The sequence below is a fragment of the Mesoplodon bidens genome (assembly GCF_964165515.1).
Source record: "Mesoplodon bidens genome assembly, chromosome: 1".
Classification (NCBI taxonomy): domain Eukaryota; kingdom Metazoa; phylum Chordata; class Mammalia; order Artiodactyla; family Ziphiidae; genus Mesoplodon; species Mesoplodon bidens.
In genome coordinates, this window is record NC_138176.1 from 85,328,673 (window position 1) to 85,355,008 (window position 26,336).

The following is a 26,336-nucleotide window of genomic DNA, read 5'->3' on the forward strand; positions in this document are numbered from 1 at the left end:
GGGGTGGCCTCAAATAGCTTCAGGATGGGGGCTGGCTGCCAAGTGATTAGAGGATTAGAACTTTCAGCCCCACCACTGACATCTGGATAGGAGAGAGGGGGCTGAAGCTTGAGTTCAATCACCAGTGGCCAATGATTTAATCAACCGTGCCATCAGATCTGAGGGAACTTTTGGGTTGGTGGAGATAACCGTGTGCTGGGATGGTGGTGCACCTCTCCCTTCCCCGGCCCCCGCCGAGAGGGCATGGAAGTTTTGTGTCCCCCCCGTCTCGCTCCTTGCCCTATGCACCTCTTCTATTTGGCTATTTCTGAATTGCATCCTCTATAATAAAACTGTAATTTTAAGTAGTGTTTTAGTGTTTTCCTGAGTTCTGAGTCATTTTAGGACATTATTAAACCTTAGCAGGGAACCCTGGAATTTGGAGTTAGCCAGACATAAGTGTGGCTAGCCTGGGTAACCTATTTAGGGCTGGTATCTGAAGTGGGGACGGCACTGTGGGACTGAGTCCTTAACCTGTGGGGTCTGCACGAACTCCAGGAGCTAGTGTCAGAATTGAGCTGGATTGTAGGACACCCCAGCTGGTGTAGGAGAAGTAAAGAATTGATTGCTGTTTGTAAAACCAAACTAGGTCTCAAGATCAACATCTGTCATATTCCTGCCAAAACTGCCTGACTTGAATCAATTCAAGAAAAACATTCTACAATATAACTGGCCTGTATTCTTCCAAACTACATGTAAAGAAAGATAAAGAAACACTGAGAAACTATTCCAGATTTAATGGAGACCAAAGAGATAGGACAAGTATGTGCAATATGTAATCCTGAATTACAGCCTTGATCAGAGTGAAAAAAATAACTATAAAGGACATTCATGGAACAACTGACCAAATTTGACTATGGAATGCTTGATAATAGTACTGTATCATAAAATTTCCAGATTTTGATAAATGTATCACAATTGTGTAAGAGAATATTCTTGTTATAAACTATACACTGAAATATTTAGTAAAAATGTCTCCAAATGGTTCAGAAAAAAATAATATGCATATATTACTTATATGTATTATATATAGGAAAAGGAAATAATAAAGCAAATGGGGCAAAATATAAACAATTGGAGAATCTGGGTAAAGGGTATACACAAGTTTCTGATGCTGGTCTTGCAACTTTTCTTTAAGCTTGAAATGGTATAAAAATAAAAACAAAAAGGGAGGGGATATGGGAACATACGTATATGTATAACTGATTAAATTTGTTATAAAGCAAAAATAAAATAAAATAAAATAAAATAAAATAAAATAAATGTAAAATATAGGAATATATCTGAAGAAAATTCGAGAAAAATTTTATAAAATTTAAATAATATTAGTAATAAGGTAAGACATAATTTTAAAAATATAAAATAAAAAAATAAAACATGCATGAATTTAAAAAAATAAATAAATAAATAATAAAAATAACAGGAAACAAAAAGGAAATAACACAGTAGACTTGCCAAATTATATGCACTGGTTTTCTTCCACAAAGTGGAATACCTAGAGATTATTAGAACATTGAACAAAGATATAGCAGTTCCCAAACTGTGTTCCCTGGGGCACAATTACACCATGACAAAATTATCAAATTTAATAATTTATCAAAACTAAAGAATTTATCAAAATTAGAACAGTTGCTATTGTTATCTCTTTCCTCTGAAATTCATTTTGGAAATAATTGTATTCACCAGAAATTCACTTGAGCAGCAAGTGAGACCAGCAGGATGAGAGATGGTGAAGATTTATTTACCTGGAAAAGGACTGAAAAGGAAGGAATGAAGTGCGAGTGGGAGGAGTAGCAGCTCCACGGTGAAGGTCACATGAGTGACAATGTGACCCTTCCCTAAGATCCTCCAAGTTTTCTCCCTAGAAATCATAGTATCCATGGAGAGGCTGTCCCATGGAAACAGGAGAAGAGCCCAAGTTTGCATTCCAGTTGACTTAGGAAAAAGAGGGTTGTGTAGACAACAGAAATCCTTTGATATAGGAAATCTTGTGGAGTCTTAAGGCTTCCATAAGACATGGAACCAGGGGTTCAGGCAATCTGTGATGGTTAATTTTATATGTCAACTTGACTAGGCTAAGGGATGCCCAAATAGCTGATAAAACATTACTTCCAAGTGTGCCTGTGAGGATGTCTCCAGAAGAGATGAACATTTGAATCAGTAGAATGAGTAAAGAAGATCTTCATCAATGCCAGTGGGCATCAGCCAATCCCTTGAGTACCTGAATAGAACAAAAAAGGCAGAGGAAGGACAAATTTGCTCTCTAAGACATCCATCTTCTCTTGCCCTCCTGCTGTCTATCAGAGCTCCTGGTTCTAAAGCTTTTGGCCTCAGACACAGACCAGAGTTATACCATTGGTCCCCCTAATTCTTAGGCCTTCAGACTCTGAATTATACCATCAACTTTCCTGATTCTCCAGCTTGCAGATGGCAGGCAGACTGTGGAACTTCTAGGCCTCCATATCCAAGTGGCTAATTCCTACAGTAAATCACTTCTTATTTATCTCTATTTATCCAGCTGGTTCTGTTTCTCTGAAGAACACTGACTAATACACAGTCCAATCTAGATACTGGATGATATCTAGTTTTTATATATGAGGATAATGCCAACACTTTTATACAGTTGCTCTGATTATTGTGTTAATATTTTATTATTATGAAATGCTCTGTCATATTCAAGAAAGTTGCATGAATGATAGGCTGTGAAGGAGGAGATGATGTGTGATTGAACATCACTGGTATGTGATCTAATTGAGACTCACTCATCTAAGTTGTCGATCTTGTCTTATATCTTAAAATATGAATGTGTTATTTTATTAGTAATAAAACAGTTGAATCCCCAAGTTTATATCATTCTGTTACAAAGTTTTAAAAAGTGAATCAAATGTTGACCATTTCTTACAATTCATCTATCTAGGAGACTATTATTTTATTCTTAGCTTCAATCTGAGCACTACTCTATTTCATGGCCACTTCTTGGTTTTCTACTGCTACATTATAACTTTTAAGTGTTCTATGGTCACATAAGCTAAAGAAATGTGTCATTTTTACAGACACATATTTAAAGAAGTAGGACTCAGAAAACAGAATACACTTTGATATTCTGATTATTTTCACAAAAGGCTATGAGACAGTATTTTGACTATTCAAGCTATGAGTGGGCTGAGTAATGAATTAGCCATTAGCCAACTGACTTACACTGTTAATACCAATGTAGATTATGTCACAGATCAATCCCACAACTTGTAATGAAATTCCTGGTACAGGAATAACTTCTGCAAGGCCTCTATAAACACAGATCAAGGGTGTCAAGGGTGAAGCACCAACATGAGAAACCCACAGGCTAAGAGGCTTCACCCTGGAGTCACTGCAAATCAAGGACACTGGGCCTATTTCAGATGGCAGTACAAGAATTAAATTATTACTAACTGCAAGACAAAAATCACACCATAAAAACTCTAAAGATGGTAAACAGATTAAATAAATTGTATATAAATGAAGAAATCCTCAGGGCTGGAGAAACTTAGGACCATGCAGACAAATGAAGGCTTTCTCAGCAAAGCTGAAGCATATTTATGGTCCTACTGTACTTGGGACTATAGTGCCATTGAAAAGCGGAAACCCAGCTGTCACCTAAGACAGGAAGGGAATTCTGCAAACTTGGCAGCGATTCTGCAGCTGTGTCCTTAATACCCCTCTTGGAGTCTGCCATGGTGTGATGTTACTCACAGAGCTCAAAGAGGTCATGGAGATAGCTCCGTGAAGAATCAAAATGGAAAAGACTGCTGGTATAGGGTGGATTCTGAAACCTATCTCAGGATCTAATCTATCCGAACTATCACGTCTCTCCCCAGATCCCTGCCCTCAGTATTCCCCACCAGTTACCATTATTTATTCAACCAACTTCAAAACCGGAGTCTTCTCCAACTCCTCTTTTCTCCTCACTTCCATCTCCTATTAGCTGCCAAGTCTAGCAGATGCAGCTTCTTCATCGCTAATCCATTCCCTCCTTTTGGTCCTGAAGGCCAGTGCCCTGGTTCAGGTCCTTACTTCCTCAGACTATTAAAATAACCTATCCTCCCAGTTTCCAGTATTTTTCCCCAATTCATTTTATGACCACCATATTATTCATCTTTCTAAATCACAGTCTGAATCATGCCAGTTCCCCTTTCAAACCATCTCCAGTTATTGCTCATAGCTCTGAATCAAACATATACTCCTCAGCTTGGCATTCAAGACCCCAGTAATCTCCAGCAGCTCCTCAACTATCACCCACACACTTCCATACGAGCACCACACGGTCCAACTTCCTGTCTCTTCTGCAAACTTCTCTTTACATCTGGATCTCACTATGCACACAACTCAATCTACTCCAATCTCACCCATCTTCCAGGGTCCACATCAATCACTGCTTCCTCAAAGAAACCTCTCTCCATCTCCCCAATTATATGTGATCTCCTGCTTCCCTGGACCTAACACATTTTCCCTGGATCTATTATGACCTGCTTTCCATTCTACTTATTTATCTCATCTACTATAATTTTCTCCCAATCACTATTTATTAAGACTTACCTATGTTCCAGGCACTGTCTTAGGCATCAGGAATACAGGGGTGACTAAAACATCTATGACCCCTCAACTTACACAGAGGAGCCTCAAGCTAGTATTACTATGGAACCTTCATAGTGTACCACGTGATAAGTAGCTAGAACATAATTCATAAACATACTAAGTGTCATTCAATTAAGATGCTTTGTTTAAAACCTCTATTTCTAGTAATAAAAGATTAATTTTAAATGGGAAATTTCAAGAATCATATAGTGTAATCTTTAATTCCATAACTGAAGCAAAACTGGAAGAAATATCAAATCTTTCCACCGAAATACTGTAGGGCAAAATTTTCCATTTTTTGAAGCTATCTGTAAATTTCTTTGCTTAATAAAACAAATGAAAGAGTGGAAATAAAGAAAATCAGACTTTGCTGTCAATGGGAGTTCAAATGAATGAATATGATTAACTGAACGAATGAATTTAAAAAGACTGTGGGTTTGGTTTTCTGATGGCTTTTGGACCTATCATTTTAGAATATCAGTAAATTCCCAGAAGTTCACATGGAGATAACATAGATAGGGGATATGTAGAGTGATCAGGTAAAAAGATGAAAGAATACAACTATAAGATGACCTATGTTAAATTATCATTAAGGAGAAAAACAGGACAAGACTCCTCTCGGGCCTCTATCCTTGACCCAGACGTTAGCGAAGAAACTCTGACATTTAAAAGATGGGAAAGTTCTTGCCATATGTTCCCATTTTATATAAGTACACACATTATTACATCTCAGTGTCAAATATCCCCACGATTCACAGTAGCTGTCCAATGCCCCACCTATGTTCCACCCCTCACCCCGCCTCTGTTCCAACAGTTTCTTATTTACCTCATATGCATCTTTGATGTTCAAGGGCTCACCAAGAGCTGCCACGTGTCCCACGATGCCTTTATTCCACTCTAAGCGGATACAGTTATTTGAAGCTTCTTCCAGTGTTGAACCTTCTGCAACGTCAAAGAGGCGGCTAATAAGAAACTTGTCGTTGGCGCTGTCCTCACAGACGAGGAACAGGGAATAGCGGTCAGCGGAGATGAGGCCATGGATATGCAAGAAAATTTTGTGACATAAGGCTGCGACATCCAAGTGGCTAGAAATATCTTTCACTAATTCCAAGAGTCTCGAGCACTGGTCCCCTTCATCATTATCAAACCGTGGGGAGGTTAGAGGCATCTGTTTCTTCTTTTCTGAGTCAGAGAGGAAGCTCACAGTTCCCTCAGAATCCTTGACAACGATGGGTCTAAGAGGTCGATCAAATTCAGAGGCAGAGATTTTCCTGGTTGGTGTTCCAGGGGCACTGCTCTCTGCACGGGGACTCTGCTGCGAGGGGCAAGAGCAAGACTCCACGTGGCCTCTGATGCCTTCTTTGCACACAGGGATGGTGTGAACTCTCTCAGCAAACCATGCATTGACCATTTCTCTGCAGAAAAGAACATGTAGACACAGTAAATACTTAAGGAAGAACACCCCTCCTTAAATATCGCTACCCCTGAAAGCTTCTAAAAATCCTCTCATGGTAAACTGAGGCAGTAATGGTTCAATCTGTCATAGAAAATAAAAACAAGATGGTTTATTTAAGACAGTTTTATTCTGAAAATCTGTAGAGGAGGGCTTCCCTGGTGGCGCAGTGGTTGAGAGTCCGCCTGCCGATGCAGGGGACACGGGTTCGTGCCCCGGTCTGGGAAGATCCCACATGCCGCGGAGCGGCTGGGCCCGTGAGCCATGGCTGTTGAGCCTGTGCGTCCGGAGCCTGTGCTCCGCAACGGGAGAGGCCACAACAGTGAGAGGCCCATGTAACGCAAAAAAAAAAAAAAAAAAAAAAAAAATCTGTAGAGGACAGTTGCTTCAATGAACACTTTGATAAAGCCTGACTCCTATATACATGTATTTTCAGATATCTGATCTACCATACATCAAGTGTCAAGTCTGCTCCTCTCAAAATCAATTTGTATTAAAGTAAAAGACACTAAATTTAACAATAGTCTTAGGAAGACATAGATACGGAAATTAATTTGCTATTTAAAACACACAACTTGTTCTGAAGTTAAATATTTTAAAAAATTTATCTGAATTTGGCTAGCTAATATGCTTAATTTTAGATAACTGTTATCTATATTGCTATATATACATTAGATTTAGAAAGGGAAATGAAAAATATAAGCAATTTGATCTGGTATGTAGTAAAAAGATTGTAGATTTCCATTAATATCATCCTGATAATGTTTGTTCAGATAATGGTAAAAATGATCTCTTCTTCTAGATTATCTATTCCTTGTATAAAGGAGGAAAACAAAAAAGTAAGCATAACTAGTATAAAAAATTCAGTACAAGAAAACTTAAATTATTTATGTTGTTAATGTGCCATCCATGAAGAAACCTGTCTGAGATAAAGCCTTCACAGTGGGTGATTTTTTTAAACAAACATACCGGATCATATATATCCAAATGATTGTTGTTCAATTGAAATAATTCCTCTTGGGCAGCTGTAATCTTATGCCAATTGATGGTGCCATTACTTTAGACATTTTTGGAACTCTTCTTTTGAAACTAACTTCTAAAAAATTTCATAAGCCATATAAGAATATTAGTTTTATCTGAAAGTTAGATCTTCTTTTTCACTGAGCCTTCCTCTCAAAACAAGCAAATAAAACCGCAAAAAACCTAGAGTAATGGCTAACTTCATATATATCTTATGCATTAGACTTGACTTTTTCCAAAACTCAAATTTACTTTCAAAAGACAAAAACTTGCTACCACTGAGGATATTTAAGAGAACTGGCCTATAAGAGCAATGCAATCTCCGCTCTACAAATGACTTACTGATTATTTTCACCAAAGAGCCAGGATAAAAAAGTCTGACAGCATACTATTTTGGAGAGTGTAGGGATACAGAAACTCTCTCATCCTTTTGGATGCAGCAGAAATTGATAACACCTCTTCAGAGGGCAAGTAGGCAACATCTAACAAGTTGTAAAATGCATTTATCCTTTGTTCCACAGATTTTACACATGTGACAAAGGAAGTACCAGGGTATTTATTTACTGTGGTACTGTTTGTTACAGCAAAGATAAGAAGAAACCTAATACCACAAACAGAAGCCTGGAAAACACATCATGGCACGTTTATAAATGTAACACTAGACAAAGATTTAAAAATGGTCATGGATCCTGATATGAATAATCACCACAATTTATTAAGTGAAAAAAGAAGATCCAGAAGGGGGAAAGAAGAGTTAGCCTTTTTTCAGAGTCTCTACTAAGTCTTTCACTTACAGAATGTTCCCTTAATTATTTTAGTTTGAACAACACTCTATTGTTTGGTAAATATATATTACCCTGAAATGGCACCGGTCTAGAATGAAATGGGTCAGAAAAAGATGACACAGATATTATCAGGATTACTTCATAATTCCAAGTGTTAGATATAGTTATAAATTTTAAAGCTCGCTTTAAAAACCTATGTAGGGACTTCCCTGGGGGCCCAGTGGTCAAGACTCTGCATCCCCACTGCCAGGGGCACGGGTGTGATCCCTGGTCAGGGAACTAAGATCCTGCATGCCATGCACCACGGCCAAAATAATAATAATAATAAACAAAAGTTTTTTAAAAAGCAATGCAGTAAATATATTGTACAGATCTCTGGTGTATACCTCTAGCACAGAGTCTTTTAAAATATAATTGCCTAATGTTTTATAAATGCATGCCATGGCTTGAGACAAAATTTCCAGTGATGAGAACATACATTGATATTAAAATAATGCTGTATCTCAAAAACTTCGATAGAAATGAGGGGAACATACTTTGGGGAATGCTTACATAACCTCCAAAATCACAGTAGTAGTGCCAAAGACACTGATGTCAGACACGCACGTGAAAAATGTACAGGAAGCATTTGAATAAACTGTTTTGTAAAATTTAAGACAGAAAAAAAGCGATACATTTAAATTAACATATCATGTGATTTAAAAATATGTACATGCAACTTAAATTCTCAAATCAATATAAATAAAAAGAGGCATTTTAACTACTTCAGTTACAAACCTGAAACACAGCCTCGTCTTATTTCTTACCTTCTCATCGGAAAATGGTGATCAACTTTTTAATCCAACCACCTACTTGACAGCTCCATGTGAATGTCTAAACAGACACCTTAACATGATGAAATCAGAATTCCTAATGCCCCATCCTTCATCTTGCACCAGCCTCACTCCCTGCCAGGTTTCTTCATATTAGTAAGTAGCACCATCATCTCCCTAGTTACTCAACCAAACATCTAGTAATTATTCTGGATTTCTGTTTCCTTCGACTCTCTCTTCTAATCCAGGAGCCAAGTCCTGTCACCTTGACTTCTAAAACCCTATAGTCCAATCTGCTCATTTCTATCTCTTATACCACTTCCCTGGTCCAAACCCCACCATCTCTCACCTCGGACTGTGGCCACGGCCCCTTAACTGGTCTCTCTGATATTATACTAGCCTCCCTTCAATCCACTCTCCACACAGTAGCCAGAGTAATCTTCAAACAAAGTAAACCTTAACATCTTAACTACCCTCCTTGGCTTCTCACTGAATTGAGAATAAAACTCAAACTCTTTCAATCCCTTACCATAGTCCCTCTCACCCATGCCTCCCTGATGCTCCTTAAGTACGTCAGGCTGCTCCCAGTCTGGAAAGCTCTCCTCACCTGCACCTGGTTGACCACAGCCTCCTCATCTCCTGTGAAGACAGGTCTTCCCTGATCACTCCACCTCAGGTGGCGCCGACACGTTATGTTCTCCCCCTACGCTATCTGTATTCTTACTATCATCTATTCTTCTGGTTTATTAATCTGTTGGTTTATTGCCTCCTCCGATGAGATGTAAATTTCATACTTGTCCGTCTTCTTCATGACTGCATTCCTGTACTTAGGAAACACCGGCCACATACTAAGTCCTTGATAAATATTTGAGTGAAGTGAATGAATAAATAAATGAAGACTCCTAAATCACCTGCATTAAAAGGGACAACAGTCTTTTGAAAATGTGAATGCTGATATATTTGTTATAGAAAATCAACATTGTGTTTTAGCTATTAATGTTCATCACCCCTTGGATGTAAGCCTCATAACTGACCATGGCTAATTTACCCTCATATATCCTGTAGGGCCTAATATATGTCTTAAACAGAGCCAGTGTCCAAAAATTCTTCATTAGGTGTTTTGTATTATTATATTTCATAGTCTCACAAGTGTTGTATTTCTAGATACTCTCTTGGAGAGATGAACTCAGTATTAAATGACACAGGAACAGTAGACCTGGTATATTCAGTGATTCAATCAACAATTTTTATTAATCACCAGTCATGGGGGAAAGGGTTTTCTCATGACCACATTATTGATTATCTGAGTCCCTGTAGATATATCCCTGTGTATGGAAAACATATGTTATAACGTCAAAACAATCACTTATAAACCAACCGTAAATAAAATTAAATCATCTCTCACACCTCTCTCCCTTCAGGCATCCCTTGACGTTTTGCAGCGCATGACCTATGTGGCTGTATGAAGTGGCCGTCCTTCCTAAGACTAATATCTATCATCTCCTGTTGATTGTTTTTTAATACTTCAATCTCTGCAAATACAAATCACCTGCAAACTGAAATTTAAACTCTTATGTAAGATACAGAATTTCTAGCAGTAAACCAAAGTGATGTTGGAGAACTATTCTAATATTACATAAAGTCACTGATAATTAAGAGTTAAGCTCAATAAAAAAACTGCTAACAATCAAAAAATTAAAAAACAGCATGGATCATGACATAAAAAATACCTGAAAAGAGAATTCTATTCAAATAACTGCATTCTAGATTAAGAAGGGCTGCTGGAAAAACTGATGACATCTTCAAATATTAATTTTAAAAACCTATATTTGGGGAAAAAGACTCTCTTTATGATCCTGCTGCAAATGTCAAATAAGAAGTAAAGATATTGGTAAATGGCATAGTCTTGCCAGAAAATTGTGTATTTTACAAATTAGCTTAGAGTTTTCATTATAATCTAAATTTTACTAAGTCCAAAATAAGGTAAATTTACTTTCATAACCTGTGGTTCCATTTTTCAAGATAAAGTTCCAATCAAAACCTTTTCACTGATATTTTTCGGTTTTAACTGGATTCACTTTTAAGTGTCTTTTTTCTCTAGAATGGATTATTCTCATGAAGGTCCTTGAGAGTGCCAGGCGCTAACTAGGCTGGGCACCAGGGATCCAGGAGTGAGCGAGCCCAGACCTCCCCTCCCTAAACTGAAGCTTACATTGTGTCCAGAAGTGAATTTATACACGTACTGAATTCACTGTCATATGAAGTTATACGTAACTGCATGTGAATGAAGAAAGATGGAAAGATGAACGTGTCAAATACGAGGGTAAATATACCAGATGAGATTCAAGAAACCTGGCTGGTAGCTCTGACTGGAGCAAATCACTTCTATGGCCTGAGACAGGATCTCTATTTTCCCTTCTTTCTCTTCCTTGAGTCTATGAGATTTTGAAAAGTATTTACATGAGTGATACTGGAAGGAAAAAAAGCACCATTTTATTCAAACCTGGTGAGGCAGGCACTAACAATCCTACTTTCTCAATTATGCAGCTAAATTAAATGGCTGAACCAAATACATTCTGCTAGCTGGCAGCAAAATCAGGAATCAAATCTAGGTCTCCTATTCCAAGTCTTACAGCCTGTAAGACTATAAAAGTTCCCAGAACATCAATGTTTGTCATGAAGATACTTCATAATGTCTAGCTGCCTCTGAAAGAGTCAACAATCAAATTTAAACACACAAGGCATAGAGAGAATAAAATCACTTACAATACACATTCTCTAACTTAATTCTTTCCATCCAGATCGTAAAAACCACTGAGGTAAAAACACTGCCCCAAGGGACTCAGAGAACAAATGTTCTTAAGGACTGTGTCCTGAAAAATATCTAACTGAATCCCATGCCTATGTTTCTCTGAAAACAGGTCATGGTTTATAAACCTGAAGTGATGCACTGAAAAGATGTATAATAAACGTGTTCAAGAGAAGAGTAATTCTCAGGGCTGCTAGATTTAGCGAATAAAAATACTGGATACCCAGTTAAAACTGAGTTTCAGATAAACAATGAATAATTTTTTAATATAAGTAGTCCTTATTTTATAAGTGTCCTGTATTTTAGCTGGCCACACTAGTCGTTCAATATTCTGTTTTTCCCAACTGAAATTATTGGCAGATAGACAACAAAGAAAAGGTAGGTTCTATGGAGCATACTACTGAGCTCCAGGCTATCAAACCACTAATACTAATTTTATCATCGAAAGAGCACAAAGGATCCTGTGTACCACACTGTGATCCTGTGTATGATAACTGAACCTTTTGAAAGCTCTTGGATTAATAATTTGTGGCATAAAATTCTTAAATCAAGCCTTTTCATTTTACTGTCCAAACCATACCATATATTTAATAGAGAAAAATACAAACTGCAATCTACTTATAAAAGGGAGGTTGACTAATTGCTAAAAATTCTTGGGACTTACAAAGCACCCCGAGAAGTTGTGTTTTTCAGCCATAAATCCAAAATTCCAATCATTATTCTAGCATTTGCTGCCAATGGGATTTGTGACCAGTGGCAAACAATTTTCTTCTTCTGAGTTTCAATTTCATCCTCTACATAATAGGTGAAATACTGCCTGTTCTACCTTCTTCATGAAGTGCAAGGTGCTGACTGTCTTCAGCAGAGTATAAAGTCAAGAATACCAAACTGGCCATCAGGAAACAACTCTAGTTCCAACTATAAGAATACACAGATGTGAGGCTGAACCAATCACAACTTCTCTGGAGGTCGTTTTCTCCAGAGTACAAGTCCTTCATTATAAAAATGGTCAGCTGTATGAACAGGTCATGAAGACTCCCACAACTTCTCACGTTATCAATAGGCCAGTAGGTGGTGATTATTAGTTTGGTCAACCCCTGTCACCTCCTTTTGCCCCTCATCTCCTTTCCCATTTTCAAACAGGGGAAAGACTTCTTACTGCTTCACTCACCACACAGGGTTGATGTCTGAGACAAGTTATAAAATGCATGTGGGGCTTCCCTGGTGGTGCAGTGGTTAAGAGTCCGCCTGCCAATGCAGGGGACATGGGTTTGAGCCCTGGTCCAGGAAGATCCCACATGCCGTGGAGCAACTAAGCACGTGTGCCACAACTACTGAGCCTGAGCTCTAGAGCCTGCAAGCCACAACTACTGAGCCCATGTGCCACAACTACCAAAGCCCACGTGCCTAGAGCCTGTGCTCTGCAACGAGAAGCCACCACAATGGGAAGCCCGCACACCGCAACGAAGAGTAGCCCCCTGCTTGACGCAACTAGAGAAAAGCCCACGAGCAGCAACGAAGACCCAACACAGCCAAAAATAAATAAATAAATAAATAGATAAATAAATAAAATTTTAAAAAAGAAAAAGAAAATGCATGTGGAAGTATTTCAAAATCTCTTCCATATTTTTAAGATGTTGCTATCTCCTAGACCCTTAGTACTCATTCCAATGGAGACGTAGGGCTGGGGTAAAGAGCAATGGCTGTTCACTTCCTCATAAAGTTCAGCCAAGAGAATCAGAGAAAGTGAGGGGGAAAGAGGTCGTGTTCCAGGTGGTATGGGTCCACAGGCCGAGTGGGTCTAATAGCATTTGGAAATAGGCTGGCTACATGCATCCTGAGCATTCAAAGTCCTTGTCCAAAGCAGATACTGCAGATTGTCATTTATTATAGAATCCCACTAAGTTTTTCCCCTAAATAGAAGAGTTATTACATCATAACTCTCCATAAGTTACATCCTAGCCATTTGAGCAGAAAGAATGAAATGGATGCAAGTTCCACAAAGGTATTTTACCCTCTGCTCCAAGCGCTAATAACTTAGAGACTCTGCTTTCATGTATAAGCAAGTCCTTGTTAACTGTCCTGCAATCACAAGCAGAGTGGCCCTCTTGAAGTCTTTGAGTTGATTTAACTTTTACAAGGCAGTTAATGAAAAACAATAGGCCCTGGACCCTTGAAATAAGGCCATGGCCAAGGCAAATATAATAAAAATCAATGCCGAGAATTTATAATCGATGACAAGATCCTGATGTTTACCATCCCATCCAAATCATTCCTTCTCACCAAGATCTGTTTTATTATCCTCCAGTTATTTCCTTCCATATTTTATTACACAAAAAATTGCTTACCTCATAAATGAGTTGTATTATATATCTTTTTAAAATGGGTAAATTCAATTTAGTTTTGTTTTTAAACTTTTACAATATGTCTTAAAATAACTAGAGAAACCCTGGAGGGTACCAGAATCAATGCTGGGAGTTATTCCTCTCAGGTAACATGCATGCGAAAACCACCTGTGGTTTCAAACTTGTGGGTACCACAGCTGCTGCTCAGGGCTCACTAAGGAACCCTTTCCCATACTGAGCAAGTAACGAACCCAAAAGATTGATATTAATTAGACACCAGGAAATAAAGCCAAGATAAAAACGTGTCATGAGTTTACCATAAATGTGACTTGGATTTTAAATCTCAACTCTTTTAAAACAATGAATCCTTGGGCTTCCCTGGTGGCGCAGTGGTTGAGAGTCCGCCTGCCGATGCAGGGGACACGGGTTCGTGCCCCGGTCTGGGAAGATCCCACATGCCGCGGAGCGGCTGGGCCCGTGAGCCATGGCCACTGAGCCTGCGCATCCAGAGCCTGTGCGCCGCAACGGGAGAGGCCACAACAGTGAGAGGCCCGCGTACCACCCCCCCTCAAAAAACAACAACAACAACAACAATGAATCCAATCAGAAGTTTACTGTCTTAATATTCTACTTTACTGAAGACTCTTGCAGCTCAAACTGTCCATGCAATGCTGATTTAATATAAAAATCAGTGTCATGAGGAATAACATTTAACATATTTTATTTTCATGAGGCTTCTTTATAGCACTAACAGCACTGCATTCTTCAAGACAGTGCTTCAATGTGGGTGGAGCACTCTACAAAACTAAATGAGTTCATGCACTCAAAAGGCCAGGCGGCCAGGTTCTAGCAGCTGCTGCAGGAAAAGGCTGAGCTTGACATTTCCATTGTCAGACATTTGGGGTCTTGAGACCAGGGTCTTTAGCCTCTTCCTGAGTTAAATTCCTCATGACATTAAATCTATGAGTCTTTGCATTGCTTCCATTAACAGTGATACTGAACTTCAGTAGAAAATGGTGGGTAAGGGCCCTAGGTGGGACAGACTTAGGCTTCAACTCCAGAGCTGCTTCTAAGATAAGACCTCAGGTGCATTATTTACTCTCTCTATAAGATGGAGATAATGGCATTAACCCTCACAGGCTTCTTAAGAAAATTAAGGGAAATCATGCCTATAGAGTGATAGCACAGAGTCTGGTACACAGTATTTAATATGTGATAGTTACTGTTTTTAAGTTAATTGAACATTTTTTTTTGGCCGTGCCACATGGACTGTAAGATCTTAGTTCCTAGACTGGGGATTGAACCTGGGTCCTTGGCAGTGAAAGCAATGAGTTCTAAACACTGGGCCACCAGGGAATTCCCAAGTTAATCGAACATTAACTGGAATATATTTTCAAAAGCAATTAATTTTTTTGTAAAAATAAAAAGAATTTATTCATGGGTTTCTACAGAATAATGATGTTAGCCATTGTTTCTTTTTAAGCTCCTAGTTTAAAAGCACTAATTTCTCTATAGAAACACTTGTGCAAAAAAATAAAAATGTTTTAATGTTGATATTTTCTCAAATTAGAATTGAAAAAACATAGACTCCTTAGACCAATAACCACACTTACATATGACAAATTTTCTGAATAACACATAAAGATTAAGAGCTGAACATGTAGTTGAGAAAAATCACTTTCTATTACTACTCAGAACTTAATTTTAAAAAATAAGTTATAGAATTTGGGGGACGATTTTTTCAAAATATCACAGATATAATAAAACTGTTTGACAACAGATATGATATACAACTAATTATCTATAATAAAAACCAGGGCTTCCCTGGTGGCGCAGTGGTTGAGGGTCCGCCTGCCGATGCAGGGGACGCGGGTTCGTGCCCCGGTCCGGGAGGATCCCACATGCCGCGGAGCAACTAAGCCCGTGAGCCATGGCCGCTGGGCCTGCACGTCCGGAGCCTGTGCTCCGCAACGGGAGAGGCCACAACAGTGAGAGGCCCGCGTACCGCAAAAAAAAAAACAAACAAAAAACAAAAAACAAAAAAAACATAGCAATATTTCATAATAACCATAATTCTAAACTGGAGAATGAGTTTAATACTTGATAAAACAATGCTTCAACACTCTGCTACAAGAGATCTGGGGATTAAAGTTGATCCATTTTAGTTCCTACCCAAGGGGGCTTACTTGGGGGAATTCTGTAAGTAGGTTGATGCCTGGGTCTCAAGGAGGTTACCCTGGAACAGTAACATTTGGGGAGATTTGCAGAGTGCCTCAAACAAAACAGAGGAAAAAGTTGCAAGCCCTGAATGATCCACAAAACACAATGCATGATCGTGATTTTTAAGTCTCCTATTAAAACTTCACCCCTTTCTCTTTCTCTCCAGTGCTTTTTTCATCATTCATATGAATTAACCACTAAAACCAGAATTACAAAGAGTGTGTTAGTTTCCTGTCTAAAAGGGATGGTTGATAATTTATATGGAAATGTGCTTTATTTGTAGGAAAAACATAAAAATAACTCACATAAAATATAATGTTAGATAGTTCTCCTGCTCTTGGATCCTTATTTTACACAGTTCTAGCTGCGTTGTTTGTAAAATTTGACCTAGATCCACCACTCACACTTGGAAAATACTTAAAGGAAACTATTCAATCTAAGAAGTTGATACTCTGCTCCTCTGGTGAGAATCAAGAATGCTTACAGCTGAAAGAGATTTTTAAACTCATTTATGAATTTCTTTGCCTTGATTTGTCACCCCCTCCTACCTCCCATTTTAAAGCCAAGATTTATTAACCTGGGCCAGTCACAAAGCTTGGGACACAGTCGGGAGGTCTGGACTCCCATTCCAATTCCCTTTCCAGTACCTTACACAATCCACAAAAAGTTCTGTTTAAACCATTAATAAGAATTCATCTAAAAAATGAGAAGGACACAAAGTCTATTAAATCCCTGTTCTGTTGTTCTAATTCCCACTTACCAGAATAAGGGGATGACTCTCAAAGTTTGCAATTATAATTAAGGTACTGATGATTCTCAAGGTAAAATAAATAGTAACCTACTGAAAATCACTCTATAAAAGATAAGGAAATACGTATTAGTTCCTTTAAATTTCTTAAGAACCCTAGAAGTAAATGCTATTATTCCCATTTTACAGAGAAAGCAAATAAAGTACCTAAAGGTCATACTTTTAAGAAAGAGGTAGTTCTGGGGTTGAAGCTTAAATCTATCCTATCTGGGGCCCTTAACCACCATAAATTGAAGCAAATTTTAAAGAGTTCAGAACAGTGGCTCCCAACCAAGTAGTGGTGCCAGCTTTTGGGGGCATTTGGAAGTATGTGTCACAATAATCAGGTGCTCCTGACATTTAGTGTCTGGTGCCCAGGGATGTTAAACATCCTGCAATATGTTGAACAGTTTCTCACAACAACAAAAAGTATCACTACCAAATGCCAAACAGCATCCCCTTTAAGAAGCAATGGTTTACTATAATGGAAAAGAATACGAAAAAGATTAATCACTTTGCTGTAAACCTGAAACTAACACAACATGGTAAATCAACTATACTTCAATTAAAAAAAAAAAAGAAAAAATGCAACAGTTTAGAAGAATAAAAGATTAACCTACTATAACAGTGTATCAAATGAAACAGGGGCTATCTGGGACACCTCCAAGTGATTCCTCCAATAATCTCTACTCTGATGTTACAGTGAGTAGTTCCCTTGCTCCTGGCATGGATTAGAGACAAATGCTGTCTCAAGTTATTTAATGTTCCCAAGTTTTCTCCAGCTATGAAAACATCTGAGAAGCTTACTGGGACCAAATATAAATAAAATGCAGAACTGCTTCACATGGTTTTACATTCAAATTTGACCAAGAGTTGGAAGAGAAATGTTTTGTAATTTTCCATGCATTCACAATCTCATGTATGGAAAATGTTCCTTAAAGGAAAACTTACTTGCATCTGAAAGAAAACCTAATAACCAAAATCTATGCTGTAAATATGTAAACCGATTTGTTTAGCAGCTTAGAGATGGGAAAGATTGGACTAGATTGGCATGGCCCAATATGAGGTAAGAGAAGCCCTGAGAGTCCAGAGCAATTATGTTTTGAAGATCTGTAGTTTTTCTATGGAAATGCTTTAATTTTGCGTTTTCACACTAATGACAATTAAAACCAAAAAAAAAAAAAGTAAAAGATGTATACTTTAAATTACTGGGATGACCACCTTATAATCAAATACTATCCTGCAATTTTAGCAGTCAAGTTTATATTTGTATTTACAATCACACTGCCGCCCAATGGTTCTGGGATAAAGAGAAAATAAAAGAGGTAGATTTAATATGTAAATGTGCTTTCAAGCCAAATAAAACCCAAAAGCTGGTGTATTGTGCTATAGGACTAAAAGTTTCATGATTGTTATGAGAGACCCAGTGGAAGAAATGAATCATCACAAGGCAACTGTAGCAAAGGCAAGCTGACCTTACCAGACCCCCCTGCATCCCAATCAGTGCCACATTCACTCTACAAGTATGATTTAATGAATGTTGTCAATTTGCATTTGGCTAGAGTTTTATCATTTTATTCATAATTAACTTATACATTTATTTTGGTATTACAGCTGCATAAATGCTATGATTAAATTATACCTACTCTTAAGAATTCCTCATTTAACTCACATTAAAATGAGGGAAAGTCAATACTAGGTATGGCAGATATCTGGAACTTCTGGATGCACTCACATCACTTTCTTTTGGGAATTCCCCTCCCCCTCCCCCCCTCCACTGACATATCACACTATGGGTTACCTGCCCCAGCAAAGTAGTGAGACAACCCTACTCTTCCCGACACAATGACTGGCCCAGAGCAGGCAAATGATGCAAGCAAGGCCAAATAATTTTGAGGGGGCTGATATGGATAAGAAGATACTTTTCAAACATGAGAAATTTAAGACCCACATAAACTTGCCAAGAAGAAACTTTTCCAGCTCACGAAGAAAGCCTACCGGAGAATAAAGCCGATGCAGCACAGGGCCAAAAGGACAGATGGAGGGAGGGAGGGAGGGAGGGAGGGAGGGAGGAAAGAAAGGAAGGAAGGAAGGAAGGAAGGAAGGAAGGAAGACAGATTAGATAGACATACAGACAAAAAGAATGTTGACAAGATTATTTCACACCCAAACCAATCTCCAGGAACGTCAATCATGTGAGTTAATTATGTATGAGTTCAAGTTGAGTTTTTGTCACTTGTGACCAAAAGCTTTTTAACTGAGATACTGGGGATCAATAAGAATGTCTTTCTTGGGCTTCCCTCGTGGCGCAGTGGTTGAGAGTCCGCCTGCCGATGCAGGGGACACGGGTTCGTGCCCCGGTCCGGGAAGATCCCACATGCTGAGGAACGGCTGGTCCTGACCGCTGTGCCTGCGCATCCGGAGCCTGTGCTCTGCAACGGGAGAGGCCACAACAGTGACAGGCCCGCATACCGCAAAAAAAAAAAAAAAAAAAAAAAAAAAAAGAATGTCTTTCTTTAACAGGGGAACATTACTTAAATTTGAAAGACACTGAACTACATGATCCCCTCCAACTCTAAAGTTGAAAGATCCTGTGTGTGTTTTAATTATTTCATCAGCTTAAAAAATCAGGATCTGTATATGTATAGCTGATTCACTTTGCTATAAAGCAGAAACTAACACACCACTGTAAAGCAATTATACTCCAATAAAGATGTTAAAAAGAAAAAAAAAATCAGGATCTTTTCTTATGACCTCAGTATACTTATTCAACAGAAAGTAGAAGGATGATTTTTTTAAAATAATTATTACCAGGGATATGATATCAGGTAGGGATCTTTTCTCTCCCAAATTTAGGTGTAACAAAATTATTCAGAGAAGACAATTTGCAAAAAGTTAGTCTTACTTTATAATTCAGAATCAAGAGAAAGGTCTCAAAGAACACAGAAGTTAACAATGGCACCTAAGACTTCATAAAGCATGTTCACTACAAACTACAAATGGGGCACATGGATATATATATCTCCATATATATGGCTTTTTAAAAGCTTTTTAGAATATTCATCAGAATGATTCTTATGAACTTAACACTCAGTTTTCTTTACCTGCCTTAAATATTTAGTTGGCAATAAGTATAAATTCCTACCAGTTAGAGAAAATGAATAAAGCACTCACACCATGAAAAAAAATATGATTCAAAATAAAATGAGAATACCAAGTCGGTAAATAAGATTACAGAGCTAAATAGCAAATGAATGACTCACGTGGAAAGATTTTCTTCAATTTTTATTCTTAGGTTGTAATTCACAGGCACTTTTTTTTTTTTTTCACTGAGAACCTGATTTAACAGATATTTCCAAGGCCACATCAATCAGTTATAACATTGGTCAACTGAATCTACATCTGTCCAGCTAAAGTAATCTCACAGGAAGTCCTGCAAAGTCAGTAGCTAGTCTGCATTCTAAACTCAAAAATTAGTCATTTTTCAACCCTCCAATATCAATCAACTCAGTGATTTATTTAATTGCCCTGCAATCCTTACCAAAGGCTTTTATCCTAAGATGAGTTTTTATCCTACAATTAGCCCTGAGAACAAAGAAAAAAATCTAACTCAACACAACAGTTACAGGTTTAATAAATTGTTAGCTTGAAAAATATTTGGGGGACAAACTAATAAATACCAAGCACTTTTTTTAAAGCCTTTTCAAGTATGAAAGAGCTCTTTCCCAAGCATTATTAAAATGTAGCAGGAAGTTCAAGCAGTTTTAAGTTAATTCATGTTTTCAAATATAGAGGAAGGGAAGCAACTTAGTAAGACATACTCTCTGTAATCAGATAAGGGTGAAGGTACAAACTTTACCCATACAACTTGAAAGCACTTTCAAATATTTTAAAAGAAATGATATCAGAGACCAGATTCAAGTCATTTCTTTAGGTGGAACTATTTAAAAAGGAAATTTTGTTGCACAACATAATCAAAATGCTAAAAACTGCTCATCTTTAGGTACTGAAGACGATATTAAGAAAATATTGGCAATTCCAATAGATCTTCAGATCAAACTGAAAAAAAAAGCTACTGAATTGTACCACAAGCCTATTTAAGTGTTATACTAAGCAAATAGATTTATTTTGAATGACTAATTGCAATGCATTAGTTGTACCACAGTTTTAGGAATCATGATCTTGTATTGGGGGCTTTAAAAATGGAACTGAATATGAAACTTGAGAACACTAGTGATAGAAGAGCAATGAGAAACATCATTTCAGGGGCTCCTATGGATTCTTCCAGATTCAATTCTATCCAAATTCAATCCACATGAGTACTTTTAGGGCACTAAAAGGTACCTTCGAGCTGGCTATAAGGACCCTGGTTATAAGCAATACAAGGATAAAAGGACATTATTACACCAGAATTACCATAATGAAAATATTAGAAATAATATCAAGCCAGACTGAGTCAATACCCACAGGATTTGATTATCTTCAACACTAGTGACTGCTTAACAAAATATGCTTAACAAATCATGTCTGAAAATTGTGAGTTTATATTCCTATATGATCACAGAAACAATCATTTTTAAGATTGAATAGCAATATTTATTTTACACCTATCATCTGACTTTAAGATAATATCTTGCAAAAAAAAGTTACAGCTTTTAGAGATGAGAAAAAATAAGGAAAGAAGGGAAAGAAAGAAAGAAAGAAAGAAAGAAAGAAAGAAAAAAAGAAAGAAAGAAAGAAAGAAAGAGAAAGAAAGAAAAGAGAGAGAAAGAAAGAAAGAAAGAAAGAATCCCAAACTCAGGACCTGGAACATCAACTAATTCACCACAGCTTTGCAGTGTCAAATAAAAGGTCTATCATTGAAAACTACATGCGAGTGTAAAACTTCTGTTTCTGGACTTTGATCCAAGTGGCCATAAAAAGTTGTCCTCGCTTAGTATCTCCTATTTCCAGTATATGCCAAATATTCTCAAGCTTTTGTCTAGTACAAAACAAAGCAATAAAAAGTCAATCATATTACCCCTACAATTCTAAATGATCTAAAACATCCATGCACAATCACAGAGCTGATTAGTAACTAATGAAAGGTAAGTTATTCTAATAAGCTGTCAAGAATAACAACAGCTGTTAAAGTGGCATTAGCACCAGAAAGGCTTCATCTGTGAATGCACAAGCATTAAAGCCCTTAATGAACACAGCATCTCAAACTCGTAGGACTGTAAAGTTTTCTGTGATAGCGAGGGTGGAGGTTTTCCATAGGTTTTAGTTACTAGTCTCAAAGTAATTTTTATGCCTATAGATTATGTTACAAATTCTTCAACTGACACTCTCAAAATTCGCTTAAACAGGTTTTGATTGCTGAAAAGCATCTATTTGTGGGCTGCAAGCTATAGCGTTTAAGGAGGTGCTTAGCTCTGTATTTGAAGATAATTATAGGAAACAATGTAATACAGCAGCAATAATTGCTTTCAAGGTCAACCAAAATTCACATGTGTTTAAATGAGAGTTTAGTGCCAGAACCTTCCTTCTATTCAGTGACTACTATTGAGTGCAGACCATTCAGTTTGGGGAGAGAATAGAGAAGCATGCATGAATGTCAAACAACAATTAAGGTAGAAATAGTACTATCAATGAGACTGTTTACAGGCACAGATGGCCAATCTCAGTGAATTCAAATTTATTTAAAATCTTAAAACTCGTCAAATGCCTCTACAGAGCTATTCTGTTGCATGGGTTTCCTGAATCACATACAGTATTCATTTTTTACACTGGGTAACAAAAGGGAAAAAAGCAAAGTAATGTGATCTTCTTGTTAAAGCAAACAAACAAACAAACAAACGACTTAGCTGTAAAGTTAAGGTGTCTGTAATAAGATTTGACCACAACCATGTGAATCACAATGTGTTCAGCAGGTTGGCCTTTTTATAATCAACTAGTGCCCAATCTCTGATTCTTATTTTAAGTTTCCAGTTAATGCCATCAAATATAAGCCCAAACTGGAATACTGTTTCTTGAAAAACCTCTGGCTACGCATAAGACTTAGATTATATTCTTCACACTGACAACTTTCAGCACCTTGTAACTCCTAAAATTGAGGGCCTGCCCTACTCTTGAATGTCTTACACTTTCATTTTCCGGCTTACACTCAACATAAACTCTTATCTCAAGATTATATACACACACACATATATCACAGAAAGGGTTCAGCCTCTTGTCAACATCAACTGTAATATAAAAACCCTAAATGAAGAAAAAAGCTTTTAATAGAGTCTCAGATGGTCTAAATTTTACACTAAGCAGTGTACTTTTGAGAATTGGGATTTTAATCCTATGCTACTTGGGAAAAAAAGTAATGTGAAAAGAAATGTAACTTAACTCATTCAATTTATTTTCCAAAAAAAAGTAACTCAAAGTTTTGGCAGGCTCTCAAAGTGAAGTGTTTTTATGTATGAGTTAAAACCTACTGTCAAACAATCCCAAGTTTATGTCTTTAAAGGGGGGGGGAGACAAAGGACATTTACGCTGATTTTAAAATAAGTAATTTTGTTCTTTCTTAATAATCTGCCTGAAGAACATCTCTAAAGAACATCCCCCTACACATTTAAAATATCAGCCCAGTTCTCCTGCTCATTCCCCATTCTACGCGCTATAGTTCATTAAGGGCGGAAGAGTGGAAGTGTGCAAGGGTGAAAGCAAACCGGGGACAGATGGCCTCGGAGGAGGTGACCTCTAAAAACTGTTGGCTCCCAGCAATCGATAATTCCAGACCTAGATGGTCTTAGTGCCTCACCCCCAACTCGCAGAACAGTCCTCTTCGAAAAGAAACCACTTTCCATTCAGGGTTTATCCTCTGGTTGCTCCAGATTTAGGATTTTGATAGAAGGCGAAAACGGCGAACAGGATTTTAAAAGGAGGGCGGAGTAATTAAACAGAAGAGAAGATTTGCGCCGAAGCCACCGCCTCTATTAAAAACCTCCGAAAGTGATCAAATCGACACCAACTCTGACCGTTCGTTAGAAGACGCGGAGTTAAAAAGAGCCCCATCTAAGACCTCAAAGTATTACATCCACAGGAAAGTAAAGGAAGACAAAAATCTCATAAAGTCCATTTTCAGTGAAGAGTCGCCCCGCCGGTGTGACCCGGGTGCCACCCCCCAGCACCCGGCCCCCACCGCGCCCCCGGGGAGAGTGGGAAAGACGGGGAGATGCTGAAGGAAGTACCTTGTTTTGTCCCCAAAAGGCAACATAGCAAACGTGGTGAGTTGGAGGTGCAGATCAGGCGGCCTCGACGGACCCTGGACTCCAGGAGGCGCCGGGGGGCGACGACGTGCCCAGGTGAGGACGGTGACTCGAAGCCGGCTCCCCTACCGCCCCCGCGGTCGCGCCACCGCCCTCCGCCGCCCGTTCGCCCCGCGCTGTCCCGCCCCCTGGCTGGGAGCGCCCGCCCGAGTCGCAGCGGCGCGCCGGCGAGTGGGAGCCCAGCGCCCAGCCCCGGCCGGCCCTTTCACCATCACCACCCCGCGTGCGTCTCCCTCCCGGCAAGGCGGCCAGCGTCAGCTGCCCGAAGGCCGCCGCCGGGAGCCGGCGACGGCGAGGTTCGGGCCCCTTCTCCAAAGGGGTGCGTCTGGGAGTAAGCCCGAGGCCGAGCGCAGCAGCCTTGCCCGCGCCCCAGCTTCGCACCAACTCCTCCGGCTTCGGGGCACCCGCCCGCCACTCACTCTTCGTTCCACCCTCCTAGCCCCTCGGTTTCAGCCTCAATTCCTCTCCAAGTCTCCCGCGAGCGTTTCCCACGCGCGCCCCGACTGCTCGCTGCGCAGCCGCCTCCCAAAGGACAGGACCCCGCCTCCCAAAGGACAGGCTCCCTCCTCCCCGCCCTCCGCAGCAGCCTCCCCAGCGCTTGGCTCCGGACCAGGAAGAACTGGCCTCTGGGGTCGCCTCGGGCCGCGGGACCTGTCACCCGCCGGGGGCCGCTCTCCGCCGCGCCTCCCCACCGCCCTTTGTGTGCACGCCACGAACCCCTCCGCGGAGCCCGTTCGGCGGCGGTGCCGCCCTGCGCGCAAAAGCGAAGGAAAAGGGGAGCGCGGGACAACCAGGGGACTGGAAGGGGGCAAAAGGCGACAGCACTCACTTTGGGAAGGTTCCGGCATGTTGCTGCCTTTGGGCTTCTTCGTGGTCTCGCCCCTACCCTGGCTTCCCCGCCCCGCCAGGGCCGGGGCGAAGAGGGACGGGGGAGGAGCGGAGCCACAGGGAACGCGTTGGAAACGGTGCTTCCGGAGCTGCAGGGAAGGGGCTTAAAAACTGTTTTGGTTTCGCTAAGGAGATTTAGGGGAACCAGGAGGCTAGAGAAGGGCTAGAGGAAGGCCCGTGAGCGCAGATATATGAAAATAATCTCGCTCCCAGGGAATACCAGGGCTGCCAGCTTGTGTATATGTGTGTGTGTGTGTGTGTGTGTGTGTGTGTGTGTGTGTGTGTATGGGGGGGGAGGTCGGCACGTTCAGTTTTGTATTTGAACTTTGTGAGCAAGTTGGATCGAATCCGACGGTTTTTCGACTGTACTCGCCTTAAAGTCGAGGTCTCCACACCGTAACAGGATCATGGCCCTACTTCAAAAGCAAAGGGCCTGAGAGTGGAGACGGTTTAATGGTTAACGAAGGGGAAAATTCAATAGGGGAGAGAGATTAGCCCCAGGTCACGCTCCATGGCCCGGCAGGGTCTTCCGTGGGTCCTCTTCTTACCTGGTGCCTTTCCTGACAAAGTAAGAGAAGGTAAAGTCCCAGTGATCGTCCAGCCACGCTTCGACCGAGTCCTGGTCCCACTGCTGCTGCGGCCGCCTGGAGCTGGGGCCGCTCCGCTCCATGATCGGCGCGGCACGTCTCTGCGGCTTGCTGGTGCTGATTTTACACCCCAGCTGGGGTCCCTCCCTTGAAGGAGCTGGACTCTGCCTCGAGACCCTCCCCGTTCGCCCTGCTCCAGTCCGGCCGGCTTTCGGCGAAGCTGCTCAGGCACCGGGCCACCCTCCTGCCGCGCCCCGCCTCTCCCGGTCCTCACCGCTCCCAGGTGTAGCAGGGTGCAGCAGCCCCGCGCTTTCCCTTGGGTCTGGCTGAGACTGGCTCTCGCAGTCTCTAGAGTCCCAAGATTCCGAGGCGGCCGCGGCGGCGACTGGCGAGCTCTCCGGAAGCCTAGTGGCCAGGACTAGAAAGATGCCAAGGCGACCGCTGGGGTGCGCTGTGTGCCGAGCCAGCTCCAGAGGAGCGCGCAAAGGTGACTCTGGATGTGTTCGCTGGGCGTCCCACTATCTAGGAAAGGGAAGGTAGCGCTGTGGAGAACCATCCCAAGCCCAGAGAGCGGTAGCTGGGGTTATTTTCACCCGAAAATGAGAGATGGTGGTAGCCCGGGCACTTTTCCTCAGGCCTGGGAGAACAATGACTGTCCCGCCTCGCTTTCCACCAGCCCTGC

General features: G+C 40.2%; 1 protein-coding gene across 4 annotated transcripts in view; it reads right to left on the reverse strand.

The window, feature by feature from the left end:
* PDE5A (phosphodiesterase 5A) overlaps positions 1 to 26,022 on the reverse strand; it is a 134,848-nt gene extending 108,826 nt beyond the window's left edge. The window contains exons 1-2 of one of the 4 annotated variants that reach the window (XM_081246085.1): positions 25,929 to 26,022; positions 5,477 to 6,065 (exon numbers count right to left, since the gene is read on the reverse strand). In XM_081246085.1, the coding sequence (XP_081102211.1) occupies positions 5,477 to 6,061 (585 nt within the window). In that variant the 5' untranslated portion in view covers positions 6,062 to 6,065; positions 25,929 to 26,022. Of the gene's footprint in view, positions 1 to 5,476; positions 6,066 to 24,101; positions 24,283 to 25,008; positions 25,086 to 25,615 lie in introns of those variants that run through there. The other 3 variants (XM_081246082.1, XM_081246084.1, XM_081246083.1) reach the window with 3 other exon arrangements.
* Between the last annotated feature and the right edge of the window lie 314 nt (positions 26,023 to 26,336).